Here is a 20,782-nt window from a genome sequence, read left to right on the forward strand (position 1 = left end):
CCCGTATTTATAGCCAAATTCTGGTCCCGCTCCGACACCTCTATACCAACGCCAAACCAAAGTTCATCGCCGCCATGGATAGCTGCTTCAACGCCCGACACCGTTCCAGCAACCCTGTGTCTGCTCGTAAAACACTTACAACCGCTCCACCGAAGTTTGTGCAACGTTTAATCGTCACCCGGGCAACGCTGTCGAAGCAGCGGTGGTCCAGCGTTCAAGATTTCTGCGTTGGCCTAGCGGACCCAAGCGTCCACGAACTTGCGTCTAGCAGTGCCAAACTTTGACTGGGCGTTGGTGGAGCGGGGGTGAACTTTGCCGGGGCGGAAAATTGCCCCCTCCTCACTGCTCACAATATTTTGTGCAGCTCAAAACTTTCGGAGCGGTAGGAGGGCCCCTCAAGAAACATCAGCGGTGGCCGAGCGTATACGGCATTGCTTTAACGGGGGCCAACTTTTGTTAAACAGTGGTGAACGGTTATGAGCGGTGATGAAGTTTTTTCACCGCTCCAGGAACGCTCCAGCAAAGTTCGGGCGGTGTGACCGGGGCCTAAGGAAGATTCATTGTGAAGCCTTCAAAGCAAAACATTTGGCATCACAATCAATTAATATTACATTACTCATTTATTTTCTCATATTTTTCCAGTATTCTATAATAAGTAGACACAAAGTAGACACACACACACACACACACACACACACACACACACACACACACACACAAAAACTGTTGCCTAGTAAATTCAAATATCAGATATCACTGTACCGTCTGCTGTGCTACTTCCAGGGTGGAAGAGAACACAAGGGTAGCAAAAAAAGAGCATTGACTACATCACAGCCAGCTAGCCAAGTTTTCCGGTGGTACCAGTTCTTGTTAAAACCTCTTGAGTAGGTCTTCTCACCCTTCGTAGACACTTGCTTGATGTTTAAATTCGGTCTAGGAGGTCCTAGCTGTTTGATTGCCATTTTCTCCTCATTGGTACGATGACTAAAGGGAACTTCTTTCAGAGACGCTATCGTATTGTTGCACTCAACACTTGCCATCTTCTTCATAGAATGTTCACACATTTCCCGCGCAAGTTGCGTTTTCCAGCCCAAAATTATGTTCAAAACCCGCCAAAATGCATTTAAAACCACCCAATTGGGCGGGAAACCGCCCAATCTGGCAACACTTGCGCGGCGCAACAGGTGTATGACGTAAGCACGCTGCTTGTGCGAGCACATAAAACCTAATAGAAAATGCATTGGGAGCATGATTTTCAAAAAAAACGTATGTACCATTACTGTCAATGAGAGATTTTGGGGCAAATCTGAACCTGACAGAAATCGCACCAAAAGGGCGTGGCTACACCAGGCGCGACCTTAGCCTGATTGGACAATGACATTACTGTTGCCGTGGTAGTAGGAGTAGATAAAAAAAAAATCTCCCTCCCTGTTTGAGAGTGCATCGCCCAAATCGCCCCTATTAACGAGCCGCCAGTGCTTTGACGTGAGAGGAAACCCATGCAGACTCGAGGAGAACATGCGAACGCCACACAGAAAGGCCCCCGTCAGCTGTGAGGCTCAGACCTGGAACCTTCTTGCTGTGAGGCAACAGTGATGATCGCTGCACTGCCATGTGTGTGTGTGTTTTCCCTTTACTGGAACTAAGAGGCCTGAACCTGCTCCAGCATGATGATGATGCTCCTGAGCACAAAGCACAAGAGCTCCATGAAAACATGGTGTGTAAAGGTTGGAGTGAAGAACTCAAATGTCCTGCACAGAGCCCTGACTGAACTCAACCCCACTGAACACCTTTGGGATGAATCAGAACTGGAGCCTCAACATCCCAACATCAGGGTCTGATCTCACAAATGAACACAAATCCCCACAGCCACGCCCCAAAATCTAGTGGCGAGCTTCCCAGAAGAAAAGAGAAGAGAAGAGAAAAGTGGAGCTCATTATAATCGTGAAGAGGGAATAAATCTGGAATGGGACGTTCAACAAGGACATACAGTGGATATAAAAAGTGTACACACCCCATTAAAATAATCAGTTTTTCTGAAGTAAAAAAAATGAGATCACAATAAATAATCTCACAACTTTTCTCACCTTTAATGTGACCTATAACCTGTACAATTCAATTGAAAAGCAAACAAATCTGTTTGGGAGAAAAACATAAAAATAAGTAAAATAAGCTGGTTGCATAAGTATGCACACCCTTAAACTAATACTTTGTTGAAGCACCTTTTGATTTAATTACAGCATTCAGTCTTTTTGGGTTCACACCTGCCATCAATTCAAATGACTCTGATTAACACCAAATAAAGTTCAGACATTTACTCAGTTGCCTCCTCCAGCAAAAGCCAGGGTTCACAGAGAGCTTACAAAGCATCAAAGGGATCTCATTGTTGAAAGGTATCAGTCAGGAGAAGGGGACAAAAACATTTCCACAGCATTAGATATACCATGGAGCACAGTGAAGACCGTCATCAAGAAGTGAAGAAAATATGGGACAACAGTGACATTACCGAGAACTGGATGTCCCTCCAAAATTGATGAAAAGACAAGATGAAAACTGGTCAGGGAGGCTTACAAGAGGCCTACAGCAACACTGAAGGAGCTGCAGGAATTTCTGGCAAGTACTGGTTGTGTACTACATGTGACAACAATTTCCCGTATTCTCCATATGTGTGGACTATGAGGTCGGGTCAAAGAAAAACATCCAGGCCGGGCTAAATTTTGCAAAAATAAATAAATCAACTCTCCCAAAAGCATGTGGGAAAATGTGTTCTGGTCTGATGAAACCAAGGTTGAACTTTTTGGCCACAATTCCAAAAGGTATGTTTGGTGCAAAAACAACACTGCGCATCACCAAAAGAACCCCATACCCGTGGTGAAGCATGGTGGTGGCAGCATCATGTTTTGGGGTTGTTTTTCTTCAGCTGGAACAGGGGCTTTAGTCAAGGTGGAGGGAATTATGAACCAATACTAAATACCAGACAATTTTGGCCCAAAACCTTCAGGTGTCTGCTAGAAAGCTGAAGATGAAGAGGAATTTCATCTTTCAGCATGACAATGACCCTGAAAAAGTTTTGGAACGGCCCAGCCAGAGCCCGGACCTAAATCCAAATGAAAATCTGTGGGGTGACCTGAAGAGGGCTGTGCACAAGAGACGCCCTCGCAATCTGACAGATTTGGAGCGCTTTTGCAAGGAAGAGTGGGCAAATATCGCCAAGTCTAGATGTGGCAGGCTGATAGACTCCGACCCAAAAAGACTGAATGTTGTAATTAAATCAAAAGGTGCTTCAACAAAGTATTAGTTTAAGGGTGTGCACACTTATGCAACCAGCTTACTGTACGTTTTAAAAAAAAAAAAATTCCCCCAAAAAGATTTGTTTGTTTTTCAATTGAATTGTACAGGTTAGAGGTCACATTAAAGGTGGGAAAAGTTTTGAAATTATTTATTGTGGTCTCATTTTTTTTTACATCAGAAAAACCGATCATTTTAACGGGGTGTGTACACTTTTTATATCCACTGTATGGATGCGATGGTCAGGGGTGCACATACTTTTAGTGATATAGTGTATAATTTTCTAATATGTTATTGTTTCTATAGTAACATTCAGAGGGACGTGTACAGCAGACACAACACTGATAAACAGATTTTTAAAAGTTGTTGCTATGGTAAAGTTTTCTGTAGTGTGTGTGTGTGTGTGTGTGTATGGTCTCTGTAAGGAGTCTCCAGTGTGAGTGCTGTGTAACAGTCAGAGGTGAAGCTGGAGGTTTAAGTTTTCTGACATCTTCAGGACAGACTTGGTTCAATTCTCAAAATAACTGAATGAATAAAGTTATTAACAGTACACGATAATAATGTTTTATTTATTGATTATATCTGTGATATAAAGTGTCTGTGTCGAGCTTCAGGAGTTCAGTTCAGTCTGTGAAAGCTCTGTGTAAACTTTATCCTGTTGTAAAAAAAAAATATATATATATATATATATATATATATATATATACTCGAATTGCCCTGTCTTGCTTCAACCAGTCAGGTGCCTGTTCTGCTCTCTGCTTCATTAATATTCATGAGCTGGCCTGACTTTTGGCTGAGGTGAGCACAAATCAGCTTCCTCATCCTTCCTTCTGAGAGTTATTTCCTGAAGAGACACGGACGAGGAGTTACAGCGGGTGTTTTACCATTTGTACCGGACGTTTAGGAAGAGAAATACTCCAGCTGTGATTTATATTTCAGCATTAAATCATTTATTTATCTGTAAACTGGAGCAGAATGAGCTGCTGCTCTGCTGAACCGTGTCTCAAATACCTGCTGCTTATCTTTAATCTTCTCTTCTGGGTATGTGTGTGTGTGTGTGTGTGTGTGTGTGTGTGTGTGTGTGTGTGTGTGTGTGTAAACAACAAGAAAAATGTGGAAAAATAGAGAGAGAGAGAGACTCTCCAGCACTGCAGCGCTTCTTTCCTGTCGAGGGATTAAACCTCGCAATGTTTCTGCTTGCACTCTGCTGTTCAGCTCTTTGGAAATGTTCACTCTTGTACTTTCATTTTGCCCTCTTTCACAGAAGGGCGTGGTTCAGGTACCGGGTTTGTGGTTCACCTGAACACTGCGGTTCACTTCAGGTCAATAATCTGATCTCACAGTTCTGACGTGCAGAAGAAGAGGTATGTCTGATCCAAGACAGAGAATGGGTGGAACAGTCCACATGTATTCGGATTTAAACCTGAAGTAGACGTGGCCTAAATCCAAAGGGTTTTTCTTCTTTAATTAAAGGCAGGGCAAGTAATTTTTTAGAAGCATTTTTTGTTATATTTCTTGACATTCTCTTTACATCCCGACAACAAATTAATCAAATGTTCTGACAATAAAATAATCCGTCATCTGTGACAGTCACAGGGCTGTAAAAATCTCGTCCAGTCATTTTACTCAGTCTGAATGAAATCATTGGCTGGTCTGCATATCACGTGTGACCGGAGTCTTCCACAAGGCGAGGCAGACGTCCTGCAGACATACTGCTAAAGCTAGCGTGCTAATCTACAGCTGTGAGTAATAACAATAGCTGCGTTCGTTGTTTACATTCATTATAATAGTGTTTGTTTTTTCTCCTACATGTGAAAGAGACATCAAGATGTTGGATATGATAATGATGTGTTACGCTAAGCTCCTCCCCTCAACACTGTCTCTCATGGGCTCGTCCTCCAGCAGGAGTCAGGCAGTGCGCGTTCATGTGATTTATAGGAGTGGCTTTAGAGGGAGGGGGCGGGGTTTATCAGCTGGATACTTTCAAAATCTAGTTTACTGTTACATGTTTCTCCAAAACGACCGACCCGAGTTTAAGCTTTAAAGGAATCAGTGCTTTAAAGAAGCGCTAAATGCGAACTTATTATAAGAACAGTAAAGAGACAAATCTGTTGTTTGTTTATTTGTTTGTTTATCTAATGATTCCTTCATATGATGGATTTTATTTTGGTGTAATTCTCCTTTCCACAGCACACACTCAGGGTGTAATGATCAGATCATTTGAATCGATGCATCAGTTTGAAAGGCAATGATTAGAATTAATCAAAGTAGCAATCATAAACTGAGTGCTATTGAAAAAGGAGCGATAAGTGGCGAAAAAACATTTTAAACAGATATGTAAATAATTTAACAGGTGATTTTGCTGTAAATCTGGTCCTTTTACAAAGTCCTTCAGCATTTGTGAATTCACACTAGGCCTACTCCAGATTCTGAACGAAGTTGTTCTTATACGAATGAGAGGATACTACATCAGATCAGAATCGGATCAGATCCAGGAATAGAGTTAAATATCGAATCGTTGCCTTAAGAACTGAAATCGTATCATATTGTGTGGAAGCCTGAAGTTTACCCTCCGAACACTAGTACAGGATATCATCTGATAGTAGGTTTTTTTTTTAGAACTTAATAAATAAACATCATGATAAATATATAAATATGTACATATATATATTACATGTAGGCGGCACGGTGATGTAGTGGTTAGCGCTGTCGCCTCACAGCAAGAAGGTCCGGGTTCGAGCCCCGTGGCCGGCGAGGGCCTTTCTGTGCGGAGTTTGCATGTTCTCCCCGTGTCCGCGTGGGTTTCCTCCGGGTGCTCCGGTTTCCCCCACAGTCCAAAGACATGCAGGTTAGGTTAACTGGTGACTCTAAATTGAGCGTAGGTGTGAATGTGAGTGTGAATGGTTGTCTGTGTCTATGTGTCAGCCCTGTGATGACCTGGCGACTTGTCCAGGGTGTACCCCGCCTTTCGCCCGTAGTCAGCTGGGATAGGCTCCAGCTTGCCTGCGACCCTGTAGAACAGGATAAAGTGGCTACAGATAATGAGATGAGAATGAGATAAGTAATAATAATATTCTGTGTGTGTGTGTGTGTGTGTGTGTGTGTGTGTCAGCTGGCAGGCACAGGTGTGTTGGCTGTGGGTCTCTGGCTCAGATTTGATCCCAGAACTAAAAATCTGGTTGAAGGTGACGACTCCCCAAGTGGCTTCTACACAGGTCAGTGAGGTTTATTATTATTATTATTAGTTTTTAAAGGTCAACTCAAGGTGACCCTCTTGCTATGGGACTATATGCTCTTAGTATCCAGCCCTTGATTACTAGTCTACAGTCCATGTCAGATGCAAAGCAATGCTGGTTTGCAGATGATGCTAGTGGAGCGGGCACTATTTTAGAAGTTAAGCAATGGTGGGATGCTCTCAATGCACTCGGTCCAGACCTCGGTTATTTTCCAAACGCAAAAAAGTGTTGGATTATTGCAAAGCCAGAAAAGGAGTCACTTGTTAGAGAAGTTTTCAAAGATACAGTTATTAATGTGACAGTAGAGGGGCAGAAGCATCTTGGGGCCGTGATTGGATCAAGAAACTATCTGGAGGACTATGTCAATGAGAAAGTAGCTAGCTGGGTCAGCGAAGTGGCTCAGCTTGCTGAGTTTGCACGGGCTCAACCGCAGGCCAGCTATGCTGCCTATATGTTTGGTTTAAAACATCGTTGGAATTATTTTCTGAGAACTCTCTCTGATATCCACAATCTTCTAGAACCACTTGAAGAGGCTATCACTCAGGTTTTTTTACCAGCAATCGTAGAGCGCAAGTGTAGCCAACTGGATAGAGGCATCCTGGCATTGCCAGTGCGCCTAGGCGGCCTTGGCGTGAGTAATCCATGCCACGAAGCGGCACGTGAATATGCCTCGTCTATTCAGGTGACATCCCCTCTTGTTGAACATATTGTGGCTCAGATTCATCAGTTACCCGATCTTTATATGAAAAATGTTTTCCTAAGAAAAACGCAAACATTTTCAACCATTCTCGAAAAAAAACCTTGGTTAAGTAGCGGAATATTAAAATCAATACACAGAAAAAACAAACTTTATGCTAAGTACGTCAAGAACCCTATACCCCTTAACCACAGTGTCTACAAAAAGTACTGAAATCAGCTAAATCATCTCCTTAGAACTGCAAAGAAAGAATACTATCACAGAAAGTTTACTGAAGCCGCTTCTAATATAAAACAAACATGGAGAATGATAAATGACGTCTTAAATCGTGACAAAATAAAAACACCCGGTCCAAACAAAATTCAAATTGGAAATAAAACTATAGAAAATAAAGAAGAACTATGTGATGAATTCAATTATTTTTTTGTCAATATTGGGCCTTCACTAGAAAGCAAAATACAAAAAGGACCACAGGACCCTCTGAACTACATTACCTTACAAGTAGAATCTAATTTATCGACCTTTATACCACCAACTAATGCCGAAATCACAGACATCGTCAAAAACCTAAAAGATTCAGCTGCTGGGCATGGTGAAATAAGCGCTAAAGTTCTAAAACTTTCCCTGCCCTATATCATTGCCCCTCTTACACACATTCTTACTCTTTCCTTGCAAAATGGAGTTGTTCCTCACTCACTAAAAGTTGCAAAGGTAACTCCCATCTTTAAAAGTAGTGATCCACTTAATATCAACAATTATCGCCCCACATCTGTCCTCCCCTGTATATCTAAAGTTCTCGAAAAACTAATATATAACCGTCTTCTGAAACATTTAGATCACAATAACATCCTATACAAACACCAATATGGCTTCAGAAAGGGCTATTCCACCTCTATGGCACTGATTCAGTTAATGGACAAAATTTCCTCAGCTATAAACAACAAAGAGTACACCATTGGGATTTTTCTTGATTTATCTAAAGCATTCGACACAGTAAATCATTCTATTCTACTAAGCAAACTAAAACGATATGGCATAAATGACTCTGCATTAAAATGGTTCTCTTCTTATCCATCTGACTGACAACAATATGTAACAATTAACAACACTAAATCTACACTTAAAACAGTACAATGCAGAGTACCACAGGGATCAATTTTAGGACCTTTACTATTTCTAATTTACATCAATGACCTTGCACAAGCTTCCACAATCATCTTCTTTATCTTATTTGCAGATGACTCCAATCTTTTCCTTTCACACTCAAACTTTAATACTCTAATAAAACTAGCTAATCAAGAATTAGAAAAAGTTGTTATCTGGTTCGAGGCTAACAAATTATCTGTCAATGCCAAAAAAACATACTTCCTTATTTTCTGTAATAAAAATAAAACCTACAACAGAAATAACACAAAAATCTTACTAAAAAGTATGCCCCTTTCTCAAGAGTGTCAAGCTAAATTCTTAGGTGTAATAATAGATGACAAACTGACCTGAAAACCACATATAGCCATGTTATGTAATAAAATATCTAAAACTATTGGACTTATGGGAAAAATCAAACATCTTCTCACTCAACAAACCATTATCACCATATATAATCGCTTAATATACCCATATCTGACCTACGGAAATATTGTATGGGGATGTGCCTACAAAACTACACTACAGCCCCTAATACTACTCCAAAAAAGATTTGTTCGTATGGCCACCGGATCCAGGTTTTATGCCCATTCTTTACCTCTATTTACGAAGCTTAAGATTTTAAATATTATTGATATCAATAGACTTCAGCTAAATATCCTCACTTTCCAATTTCTTAGAAATTCTCTTCCAGACACGTTTGATAGTTTTCTAAATCTTAATTCCCAATTTCATGCTTACCAAACTCGACAAAGCGACCAACTACATATCCCCCTAGTGCGAACATCCCTAGGACAAAAGAGTGTTCAATACAAATGTGTAATTGAATGGAATAACCTCCCCCTCCACATTAAAAGTTTTACATCCATGATTAGTTTTAAACGTAATCTCAAAAACCACCTATTTTCATTCCCCAGCCACACTTGACCTTTATCTTTAAGTAAAGTTCAGTCTTGGATCAAATTGTAAAATATTACACTACACCATGCACCAGGCTTCTGTTATTAGTACAATATTTATTCACCATTCGAAATCAATCAATTATACTTTTTTTACTTTATGTATAGATCCTAGGTTACATTTTATTCATTTCTTATTTTCACTCGTTAACTTATATTTTGTTATCTGCAATTGACATTGTTTATATTTATTTCAGTTATGATACCAGTTACAGTTTAATGTATAATTTTGTTACCAATTATTATATTATTATTATCTTTGTTATTATCTTTATTATTTGTTCTTATTTACTATTGTTAATATAGTTATTCTCTAATTTGTTAAATTTGTATTAATTACTTGTTAATTTAAATGGGGGAGACTTAGAACAAGCCATTGTGCTTTTTTTCTTCCCCCAGCACGTTTTCTGTTTTTGTTCCATTTATGTTTTCTTGTAAATCTCTTTTATCATGTGCAAATAAATAAATAAAAATTAAAAAAAATAAACGTCATAACGAGTTGAGAGATCTGGAGGCTGATCTTTTGAGTATGGTGTGTAGCGATGTAGAGGTCGAACCGGTTCTCCAAGACATCTTCGAGGAACAACTCAGTAGGGGGTCCAATAGAGCACAAGATGCAAGATTGGACATTCGGGTGCGTGGCTTCTGGGAACCCCAGAGCTCGGCATTCTTTGATGTGAGGGTGTGCCACCCTAATGCAGAGTCTTACCGGGACCAGGAGCCACAACAGATCTATCGCATCCATGAAAACGACAAGAAGCGTTTGTACTCAAGGAGAGTGCTGGATGTTGAGCGTGGTTTGTTCACGCCGCTTGTATTTACCACTACTGGAGGGATGGGGAAGGAATGCCAAAGATATCATAGTAGATTGGCTTAGCTGATAGCCATCAAGAAAGGAGAACTGTATTCGCAAACAATCTCCTGGATTTGAGCAAGGACATCCTTTGCGTTGCTTCGGTCGGCCTTGATTTGCCTTCGAGGATCGCAGGTGAAGCGCCGTGCCGTGTTTGATTATAAGAACTGTGATATTGAAATCGCAGCTATCGAAAGAGCTATTGACATTGTTTAGTTTTTATAGTGTGTTTGTATATAAGGTTTTATGTTGATGCTTTATCAGATGTAAATCGCAATACAATTTATTCTTTTTCTTGATGTTAATAATAATAATAATAATAATAATAATAATAATGCTTGTAGTACTTGGAGTGGGTGGGTGGAGCACAGAAGTACGGCAGGCCAGAACTGAGTTTCCAAAAACTCTTTATTTTGACACTTTTCAGTTGTCATACAAACACTCTGTCACAGACGCACACACATCAGTCGTCTGGTTGGGGAGAGAGCTCCTTTCCTCTACTCTCTCTCTCCTTATGTAGGGCGCGGTCACTGGGGGAGACACACAAACACACGTTAATAGACATCAGGTGCAGTGATTCTGCTACTTACCTTCCCTGACTCCGCCCTCCGGTCACAGACTAACGCTTGACCACGCCCCCGCTGCCACAATGCTATTTTGTAATGTTAATTTAAATAATATCTATTTGGGAAGTCTAATGTGATGTAATTTTGATTTTTAAAAATAAAATTATTATTAGTTTTTAAAGATCCAAAATCAGACTGAAAAATCGCAGCTTCTTCCACAGTGAGGAGCATCACAAAACATCACGACTGATTTCACTCTGGACATGTTTATTATACACTACACCACGCTGCTGTAGAATTCTGGATTCTGATTCGTCGGAAGGTTGAGTAATGTTCTATAAGAGCAGAGGAGGGCCAACTGTGGGGCGTTAATAATTATAACACGTGTTCCTGATACGTTTTGTGTTTGGGAAAGTGTGTTTGGTTGAACATGTTTATGACATATGGTAAATTTTATAACTGTTACTGCACTAATTTATTGATGATGTACAGTACATGTTGTCATAGAAACGGCTAATTTCCAAGTCTGAGATGGTGTTTTTCATCTCATCTCATTATCTGTAGCCGCTTTATCCTGTTCTACAGGGTCGCAGGCGAGCTGGAGCCTATCCCAGCTGACTACGGGCGAAAGGCGGGGTTCACCCTGGACAAGTCGCCAGGTCATCACAGGGCTGACACATAGACACAGACAACCATTCACACTCACATTCACACCTACGCTCAATTTAGAGTCACCAGTTAACCTAACCTGCATGTCTTTGGACTGTGGGGGAAACCGGAGCACCCGGAGGAAACCCACGCGGACACGGGGAGAACATGCAAACTCCACACAGAAAGGCCCTCGCCGGCCACGGGGCTCGAACCCGGACCTTCTTGCTGTGAGGCGACAGCGCTAACCACTACACCACCGTGCCGCCCGATGGTGTTTTTATGCATATTTAATCACACATACACACAGAATAACCTTATTCTGATTATATATTGATTCAAAGCTAATGAAGTTGATTTTCAGTAAAGAGTAAATGAAGATGATTTATTTAAACATAATAATAAATGGATTTATGAAAGATGATAATTACAGTAAACAAATACAATAAAGAAATTGAGAGTGATTTTACTGAAAGGTTGTTGTCAAATATTGTTTTCTGCCGAGTCGTTCTGGATCGTGTCTTGTTCTTGTGTTGTGCGAAGCTCCGAACCTGCAGCATGTTTATTAGCTCATGTGGTTATGAGGTCGATTGCCGTGGCGTGGCGTCTGTCGTTCACAATTCAGTTAAATCGTATCTCCTCCGTCGGTTCTCCATAGATTTCCGTTCCGATTGTTTTGTTTGAAAGAACTCAGCACTCCGTGCAAAACTTGGTTGTTGTTTTATCAGATTTTTTGCTAATGAGTTACTAATTAGGCCAAATTAACTCATTTTCCAGGCCTCTCACTAGAATTTTTTTTTAATCTCCTCTCTCATTTCTCATGTGATTTCAGTTCTGAATGATGTTTTGGTCGTCAGCGTTGTTCTGATGGCAGGCCAGACGAGCTCCTACGGCCTTGATGTTCTGGTTTTTTATCATAAGTTCTGGTGCTCTGGCCAAAGCCACTCTGAATCGCGTATTGTACTCTCTGAATAGTGTGTTGTTCAAGATGTATCACTTCTTATCGTATGTTTTGACTTTTCCTGACTTGTGTGTTCATGTCCTGGAATGTTTGGCTCGGTCGATACAGAATACACTGCAAAAAATTATATCTTAGCAAGTGAAAATATCTTGAATATAGTTGAAACGATCCAGCATTTCCTATTAGAAGAATACAAGACACCAATTCTGAGATTATTAAACCTAGTTCTAGATTGCAACCAACTTATTCCAGGATGTCTTATCAAGTAAAATTATCCGTCCATGCAGTCAGATCATTTCACTAGTATTAAGGAATTTTCTCCTCAAATTCAGTTTTCTGTCAGCCCTGCGATGATCTGGCGACTTGTCCAGGGTGTACCCCGCCTCTCACCCATAGTCAGCTGGGATAGGCCCTAGCTTGTCTGCGACCCTGTAGAACAGGATAAGCAGCTACAGATAATGGATGGATGGAATTCAGTTTTCAGTTTTTTGCAGTGTATGAGAAGTGTGAGATGTTCTGCCCAGGAGGAAATGTTGATGAGGTGTGATGTGACGTGATAACCAGTGAGATTATTCACATAAACAGTGTTATTTTGAAATGGTATAAAATGAGAAACCCTCAGATTCTGAGTCCGATCACTCTCCACACCGACTCGGCTTTTGTTCTTGATTTAATAAAAGTCTATCTTCTCTGCAGACGCTTTGACCTTGGAGTGATCTTGCTTGAGAGAGTTTCCACAACAATATCTCTGAAATCTGATATAATGTAAACGGTGTTTATTTCTGAGGGAGTGTGTTAATGGTGTGTGTGTGTGTGTGTGTGTGTGTGTGTGTGTGTAGTGGTATGTATCCTCATAGCTATAGGAGGACTGATGATGCTGGTCGGGTTCCTCGGCTGCTGCGGCGCCATTCAGGAGTCGGTGTGCATGCTGGGATTGGTGAATATAAATATCTTCTTATCTTCCTCACATTCTCTCTCTCTCTCTCTCTCTCTCTCTCTCTCTCTCTCACTTTTTTCATTGCTATCGTTTGTTTTTTCCTGAAAATAATTCCAAATATTAATCTTTCAGCATCATGAAGAGGGAATTCCCTGATTGCCTGATTACGATTCTCTTTTTTCTTTCTTTTTTTTGCAGTTTTTCTTCTTCCTACTGCTTATCTTTGTTGTGGAAGTGGCTGTTGGAGTTTGGGGATTTTCCATCCAGAGCAAGGTCAAGTGTGCTCTCTGTCTCTGTTTCTCACACTCACACACACACACACTCACACACACACACACACACACACACACACACACACACACACACACACACAGTCACAACAGATCTCAATGTCGCCAGAGCTGTAGTTCAGTTTTTTCACTTCCCATTCACGCCCACTTCACTTCCTGTTTATGTTCGATTAAAGCACATGCTTTACCGTATGACATTGCGAAGTCTTGTCACTGTATCGTAGTAGCGTAAGTTCAGAACCCTGCCGTTTTCCATGCAGGTGAATGTGTATTATGTTTTGGCAGTTTGTTGATGAAGTCACTCAGTTCTACAAGGCAACTTACAAGAAATACAAAGAGGACAAACAGGAAGCTCTGAGAGAGACGCTGCATCTGATCCAGTACGGGGTGAGCTCCGAGCCTCTGTCTCTCCTCACCGTGTCTCAATCAGTGTCAGAGTAACACACCACTGTCATGCTTATTTTCCAGCTGAACTGCTGTGGACCCTTCAGCTCCGAGGACACAGATGCTCTAGAGGAGACTTGTCCTAAACGTGAGGGACTGGACGTGCTCATCACCAAGGTAAACACTCGGAATGGTATTAACATCGAAACATCTAAACGCACCACCAGGGTCCTGATACGTCTCTTTAAACCACACCTTCTCCCACAGTGAGGCATGTCACTCTATACTCAACACTGTTGGGTTCTGGGCTCTGATTGGTCAGAAGGTTTTGATTAATTCTCTCTAACAGCAGCTCTGACTGTAGTGCAGGTTTATTTATCATGAATGTGCTCGCTCTAATATGTTATGGTTTCTATAGTAACGGCTCATTCACAGGGGCGTCTGTATCTGAGGAGTTTACACTTTACAGTTCCTCAGGAACATGATGGAACAAACTGCGGATTTTCGTCTTGTTAACTTAAAGAGAGAATAAAGAGTCTGCTGAGGGAACGACTGTTTATAGCTGCTATAATGCCAGTGAGAACAGGAACTAACTCATTTCACCGACACTCCACAACAAATAAATCTAACTATAAATGGATAAAAAGTATTACATGTCATTCTTTAATTTAAAAAAATATAATAGCTGGTAAGTTTCTGTGGTCTAAGAGGAATAAAACACTTGGGGCATGCTGTTAGAGGAAAATAATCAGTTTCAGAGTGGAAACGGTTTCAATTCTAAAAGTGCTGATGTTCACTCCAGGTTGATTTAAAAAGAATTTATTTATTTGTTTGTTTATTTATTATACAAACACACAAGGTGGCTTTGGATTAAGAGGGCGGATCCGTGGACGAATGCTACTGGGACGCAAGCTGGGGTCTGATCAACCCTGGCTGGGTCGCCTGGGAGAGGGTGTATGACGTTGAAAGACCCGAAACACCCAATGACTCCAGGTTACATCACTGATGATGCGTCCCAGCGCATCCATGAGATTTATCTTTCATCTAAAAGGAATTTATTTATTTGTTTGTTTGTTTCAGAGCTGCCCTGATGCTATTGAGAAATTCTTCACCTCTAAACTTCACATTATTGGAGGCGTCGGAGTCGTAATGGGAGTGATCATGGTAAAATTATCCCAATGTTTTCAAATATGCTCGAGAGTTTCATGTATTGTGTATTTCCTGTTTAGAAATTTAATTTTGCTTTGAAAAGACGACAGCTACCGTAATTACTCTAGATTTTAATTAATTAATGATTCTCTCTCTCTCTCTCTCTCTCTCTCTCTCTCTATATATATATATATATATATATATACACACAGTACTGTGCAAAAGTCTTAGCCCCCTTTTTCATACAAACTTTGTTATAGATTTCTATTTTACGACTTCTACATAATCGAGTCAAAAAATTACAAAAACAGTTTAGAGTCCAAACATTCGGTTATTTTTTCCAGCACAAAGTTAAATGTTACAGAAAAAATAATGTTTGTAATATATCTGAGCAGCATATTCCATAAGAGAACACTTTTCAGATTAAAAAAAAAAACGTAATGAAGGCTACTGGAAAATTTTTGGTGTAAAATGAAGAAGTGAGTGTGACAGTCAAAGTGTCCAGAAGAACTGCGGCTGGTTCTGTAAGATGCTCAGGAAAACCTACAGATCATTTCCGCATAAAACTGACCTCACTGGACCTCAGACTGATATTTTTTAAAGCAAAGGGTCGTCTCACACCAAATACTGACTTTGCATTTCTTCATTTATTATGGCTTAGTGATTACTGTTTATAGTATTTTTTTAATGTTGAAACATTTAATTTCATTATTTTTAAAGCCATTTTTCTTCGACAGCATTTCTTTACATGTGCTTTAAGACTTTTGCACAGAAATATTTATTTATTTATTTATTTCTGTTGCAGCTCCTGGGCATGATCTTCAGCATGCTGCTGCTGTGTGCCATCAGGAAGAGTCAGGAGATCGTCTGAGGTGCTTTATGCGAAACGTGCCGTGTTTGTGTTGCATGATCTCCATCCCGAAGCTCTCTCCGTCACCGCCGCTGTCACTGCACAGCTCATCCTCTGATTGGTGGGAAATCCACAGTTTTCACAGTTCAGCTTTCTGATTGGTTCATATCATGAAAAATGAAATGGTAGATTTAGTCGACTTTGTGGAGCTCGTCAGAAACACAACGTAACTTTGTATATATTTTTTATTGTTCCTGTCAGAATTGACGATGATGTAGTTGCTTGCACTGTGTGTCACTCTGCTGATGTCGTGTTGATATAAACACACAGAACTTTTTAAGTATTATATTCATGTGTGAGGGTTTTTTTAAAATATATATTATTATCATCATTGCTTTTGTTCCATAAGTTATTTTACTGCTCTGTTTTGGGAATCATGATGCTCCAAAGATACAATCTATTCCAGAATTATTGGCACCCTTTATCATTCTCATAAATAATTAAATTTACACTGCCTTTCGATTTCATAAACTCGGTGAAATTTAGTTCCGTCTGAAATGTGGTGATTGTGATATCTGTTTATTTCTGTAATATCTCACAAAATATCAGGCCGTTCTGTGGCTGGGAAGTTATTTAATTTGAGGGGATTAAAGCAAATAATGTGCATGAAATCGCTTGCTTGGCGCAGTCAAGCAGACAGAGGAAGTCCGTGTGCGCATGCGCAGGTTTACCTTCTTCTTCTTCTTTTGGGTTTTACGGCAGCTGGCATCCACAGTGTTGCATTACTGCCATCTACAGGTTTCCCTTTGAGCGTGCACTGACAGTTCCATTATTCTGTCGCTAAACGAACAGCTGATCACACCGAGGTGCTCGCTGAGCGCCCATATTTATTAGTTTGGTCCTGCGTTTCCTTTCCTTCGTATAGAACATAACGTCTTTTCTTCTCGCTTTCTTTCCGTTACTGTAGTTGCTCTTTCACGTTTTATTCGCACTCTCACGTCCTCCGTTTTTCTCTCCTGTTTCAAATTTGTATCCCACAATGCCTTGCGTGAACAGGGAAAGCCCACCACATGATGCATGGCGTAGTATCTTGTATTGGGTCATGGTGAAGCAGGAAAAAATAGCTGAGAATTTAGGGCCACATGGCTCCAAAATCATTAATTGTTCTATTTTTTTAAAAATGAATAAAATTGGAAGTCTGTGATTCAAATTCAGTAGCTTTCAGTCACTAAACAAAAATAATTAGGCGTCGGGAAAATTGTTTTTATGACCTACACTTGAAAAATCTGGCAGGCAGTACAGCTTTAATTAATCGTATTTTCAGAAACACAGGCACCATCTCATTCTCATCTCATTATCTGTAGCCGCTTTATCCTTCTACAGGGTCGCAGGCAAGCTGGAGCCTATCCCAGCTGACTACGGGCGAAAGGCGGGGTACACCCTGGACAAGTCGCCAGGTCATCACAGGGCTGACACATAGACACAGACAACCATTCACACTCACATTCACACCTACGCTCAATTTAGAGTCACCAGTTAACCTAACCTGCATGTCTTTGGACTGTGGGGGAAACCGGAGCACCCGGAGGAAACCCACGCGGACACGGGGAGAACATGCAAACTCCACACAGAAAGGCCCTCGCCGGCCCCGGGGCTCGAACCCAGGACCTTCTTGCTGTGAGGCGACAGCGCTAACCACTACACCACCGTGCCGCCCCACACAGGCACCATCAGAGGAATATTTAAAATGAATGCAAACAAATGTGACACTAAATCAAATGTATTTTTATTGTTTTTCAGTCTCTAGGAACTCTGTCATTGTTTTTGTGGACGTCTGAAACTCAAATGTAGCCAAAAATACACGGAAGTTACCTTAAATCACATTTATTTAAATTTGAATTAATTTGAAATAAACAGATCCGCTTATAACACCCACCATGTGATATCTTAACCTCCTAGGGCTTAGCGGTCACATGCGTGGACAGCACTTTATGGAAATTCGGAACAAGAATCCACATATGTGGACATACTTTTTCTCTAAAAGTACATCTTATCAAAAGATAATGCTTAGTTTTTATTCTAATCAGGTTCTAATAAGCCCAAATAGCAAAGAGAAATAAAAAATGCATGTAAAAAACAGCTTGGGCCTTAGGAGGTTAAGGTTTTAACTACACAGTAGTGAGTCTGTGTTTAACACATTAAGAGCTTTTACATTGATAACAATCAGCGGCAAAGAAAACACAATGTGATCACACACAAGATCCTCTAAACATTTAAACTCATAAATTGTTCCTCAGCTCAGCTTACCGGAGCCAAGTGACAGAAAAAAAAACTCTAAGTAGAAATCATAAATTCAGACTAAAGAATACAACATAATATCTCAGTGATCTTAGGAAAATATTTGTAGTGGACTAATGCAGTTTTGTGTGTCTGGCACCTAAAAAATTGGAATGAGAGAAAGTACTAACTTTCTAAACTGGTGAAGAAAAATACATTCCACAGTGTGACCTGTTGACCCTCAACGCAGAGAGCCGGGCACAAAGATAACCACAGCCTCAAAAACAGGAACCTAAAAGCATTTTGAAGCTCGACAGCAAACTAAACAGGAACCTTGAAGTATAAAATAATTCTACATTGTCTAATTCCTGTTTCCATGGGGTCTAAGAGTGAAGTTGCACACGTAAAACCTCCTTATTATCAGTCCAAAGAGATTCAGAGCAAAAAAAAAAAAGACTGGGTTGTCTCTGCCATGTAGTTACGATTTGGTCACAGATGGATCTTTCAGCCAGACAATGACTTTAAACGTAAATCATCACAGTCTCTGCATTTGAACCTCGTTGAAACTGTGTGGTGTGAATCAAACAGGACGTCAGTCAAACGTGCGCGAGCCTGAGAATGTAGCTGTAAAGAGATAAAATGTGCATGAAGGACTGATGGAGACCTTCTACACCTGCTTCCAAAACCTCGTTACTGGAGGAGACTCAGTGCTGTTACTCGGCCCCTGGAGGACTGGGGTGGAAATATGAAATGAATATTAATGATGGGGGTGCCAATAATTTTTTAAATGATTTTGTAAGAAATTTGCACACATTGTTGTTGAAAAATATTGTGTTGAATAAAAAGTATGCAGTGTCCCTGTATGTGTGAGCTGAAAATATTGTATTGCTTAGGTCACGTGATTTATTTGAAAATATTATTAAACAAGTTGTTTTTTTGTTTTTTCCACATGAAGGGTGCCAATAATTTTTAAGGGTACTGTAGGTCAGAAGATGAATGTGTGTGTGTGTGTGTGTGAGAGAGAGATTGTGATCAGGACCTCAGTCAGCAGATCAGTAATGAGGAATCTCCAGGAAACACTAATGAACTCAACTTCATCACGACGATAATCACGACGACGACTCACACATTAATCTGAAGTTCCTGATTCTCCATTTTCCTGAAAAACTTTTAAATTATTCAGAAGCCTCACAGATTAATGCAACATTTATATATTTATATTTAAAATCTATTAAAAAGATTTGACTTGAATCTAAATGAGGATGAGCATTAATAACGACATCTAAAATAATGTCACAATAAATTAATAATTAATAACTGCATGTTGATTTATTAAATTATAATAATTGTACATTAAAGCTGTTAAGAATTTTATTTCGATCTTCACACACTTCATTTTTCTTAAAATGACCAGGATGCAGAATTTCTGCAGAGCTTTTGTTAAATATTTATTAAATTAAATTGTCATTTGTTCAATTATAAAGTTAAATCCTACAATCAGGCTTTTGTTATGTGATTATAATGAGATTATAAAATGCACTTGTGGAAAAAAAATATTGCATATTAACACACATATTTACACATGTTGATCGTTCTTATTAGTTTTGTTGTAATATGCTTTAATGTGAATAAATAAATAATGTGTAAACAATACTGAGTGTTTGTGTGGAATATAACAGAGAGAAGATCACTCTATAAATTACTGAAGATATTTAAGGCTCTTTTATTTCGTAAATATTACATGAGTTAGTTAATTAGATATTACACACAAAAAAACAAATTTACATTTATGCAATATAATTTATTTTTAATAACGATTTCCTTTAATTTTTAATATTATTAAGGGGAACAGTATTGCATAAATTATTTACATTTGTTTATTTGCATAATAGCTGAATAATTAACATTTATTATTATTATTATTATTATTATTATTATTATTATTATTAAGATTAATTGTATTGAATTAGATTGTTTATTTATTTTGTAATATCAGCTTACATCATTTTTTAAAATGTAAATAAATATACTGTACTGTGGTTAAATTTATTATTATTATTATTATTATTATTATTATTATTATTATTATTATTATTATTATTATTATTTCCCTGGTCACCTGTGCGGAGATGTTGAGTAGATGTCAATAAATTATTCCAGAAAAGTTACTGCTGCATTAAGAAGCTGGTTAGTTTCAACATTTAAAGTTTTATTTATTTATTTATTTATTTATTTATTAAAGAACATCACACTCTTAATAAACTCCTCTGTCCTGAAGACGTCAGAGAATTTAAAGCGCTCACACTGGAGACTCCTTCCAGAGGTGATACAGACACGCCCCTGTGAATGAGCCGTTACTATAGAAACCATAACGTATTAGAATGAGTGCTTTAATGATAAATAAACCTGCACAACAGTCAGAGCTGCTGTTAGAGAGAATTAATCAACACCTTCTGACCAATCAGAGCCCAGGATTCCAAAGCAGCAGTGTGTTATAATGTGTATTTTTATCCCCCCATCTCTCTCTCTCTCTCTCTCTCTCTC

The 20,782-nt window shown here is 39.5% G+C and overlaps 1 protein-coding gene across 3 annotated transcripts in view; it reads left to right on the top strand.

Moving 5' to 3' along the window:
• The window catches only part of cd9a (CD9 molecule a), a 22,305-nt gene extending 2,816 nt beyond the window's left edge, over nt 1-19,489 (top strand). Inside the window, exons 2-9 of one of the 3 annotated variants that reach the window (XR_009654866.1) lie at nt 6,401-6,503; nt 13,191-13,288; nt 13,487-13,561; nt 13,864-13,965; nt 14,047-14,139; nt 15,043-15,126; nt 15,917-16,082; nt 19,194-19,489. Coding sequence is in view for 2 of the 3 variants with exons in the window: in XM_060923147.1 (XP_060779130.1) it covers nt 4,264-4,329; nt 6,401-6,503; nt 13,191-13,288; nt 13,487-13,561; nt 13,864-13,965; nt 14,047-14,139; nt 15,043-15,126; nt 15,917-15,982 (687 nt within the window). In the remaining variant the exon portion in view is untranslated. Of the gene's footprint in view, nt 1-4,069; nt 4,330-6,400; nt 6,504-13,190; nt 13,289-13,486; nt 13,562-13,863; nt 13,966-14,046; nt 14,140-15,042; nt 15,127-15,916; nt 16,353-19,193 lie in introns of those variants that run through there. The other 2 variants (XM_060923147.1, XM_060923146.1) reach the window with 2 other exon arrangements.
• The last annotated feature ends 1,293 nt before the right edge of the window (nt 19,490-20,782 follow it).

This window comes from Neoarius graeffei, chromosome 6, assembly GCF_027579695.1.
Source record: "Neoarius graeffei isolate fNeoGra1 chromosome 6, fNeoGra1.pri, whole genome shotgun sequence".
NCBI lineage: Eukaryota > Metazoa > Chordata > Actinopteri > Siluriformes > Ariidae > Neoarius > Neoarius graeffei.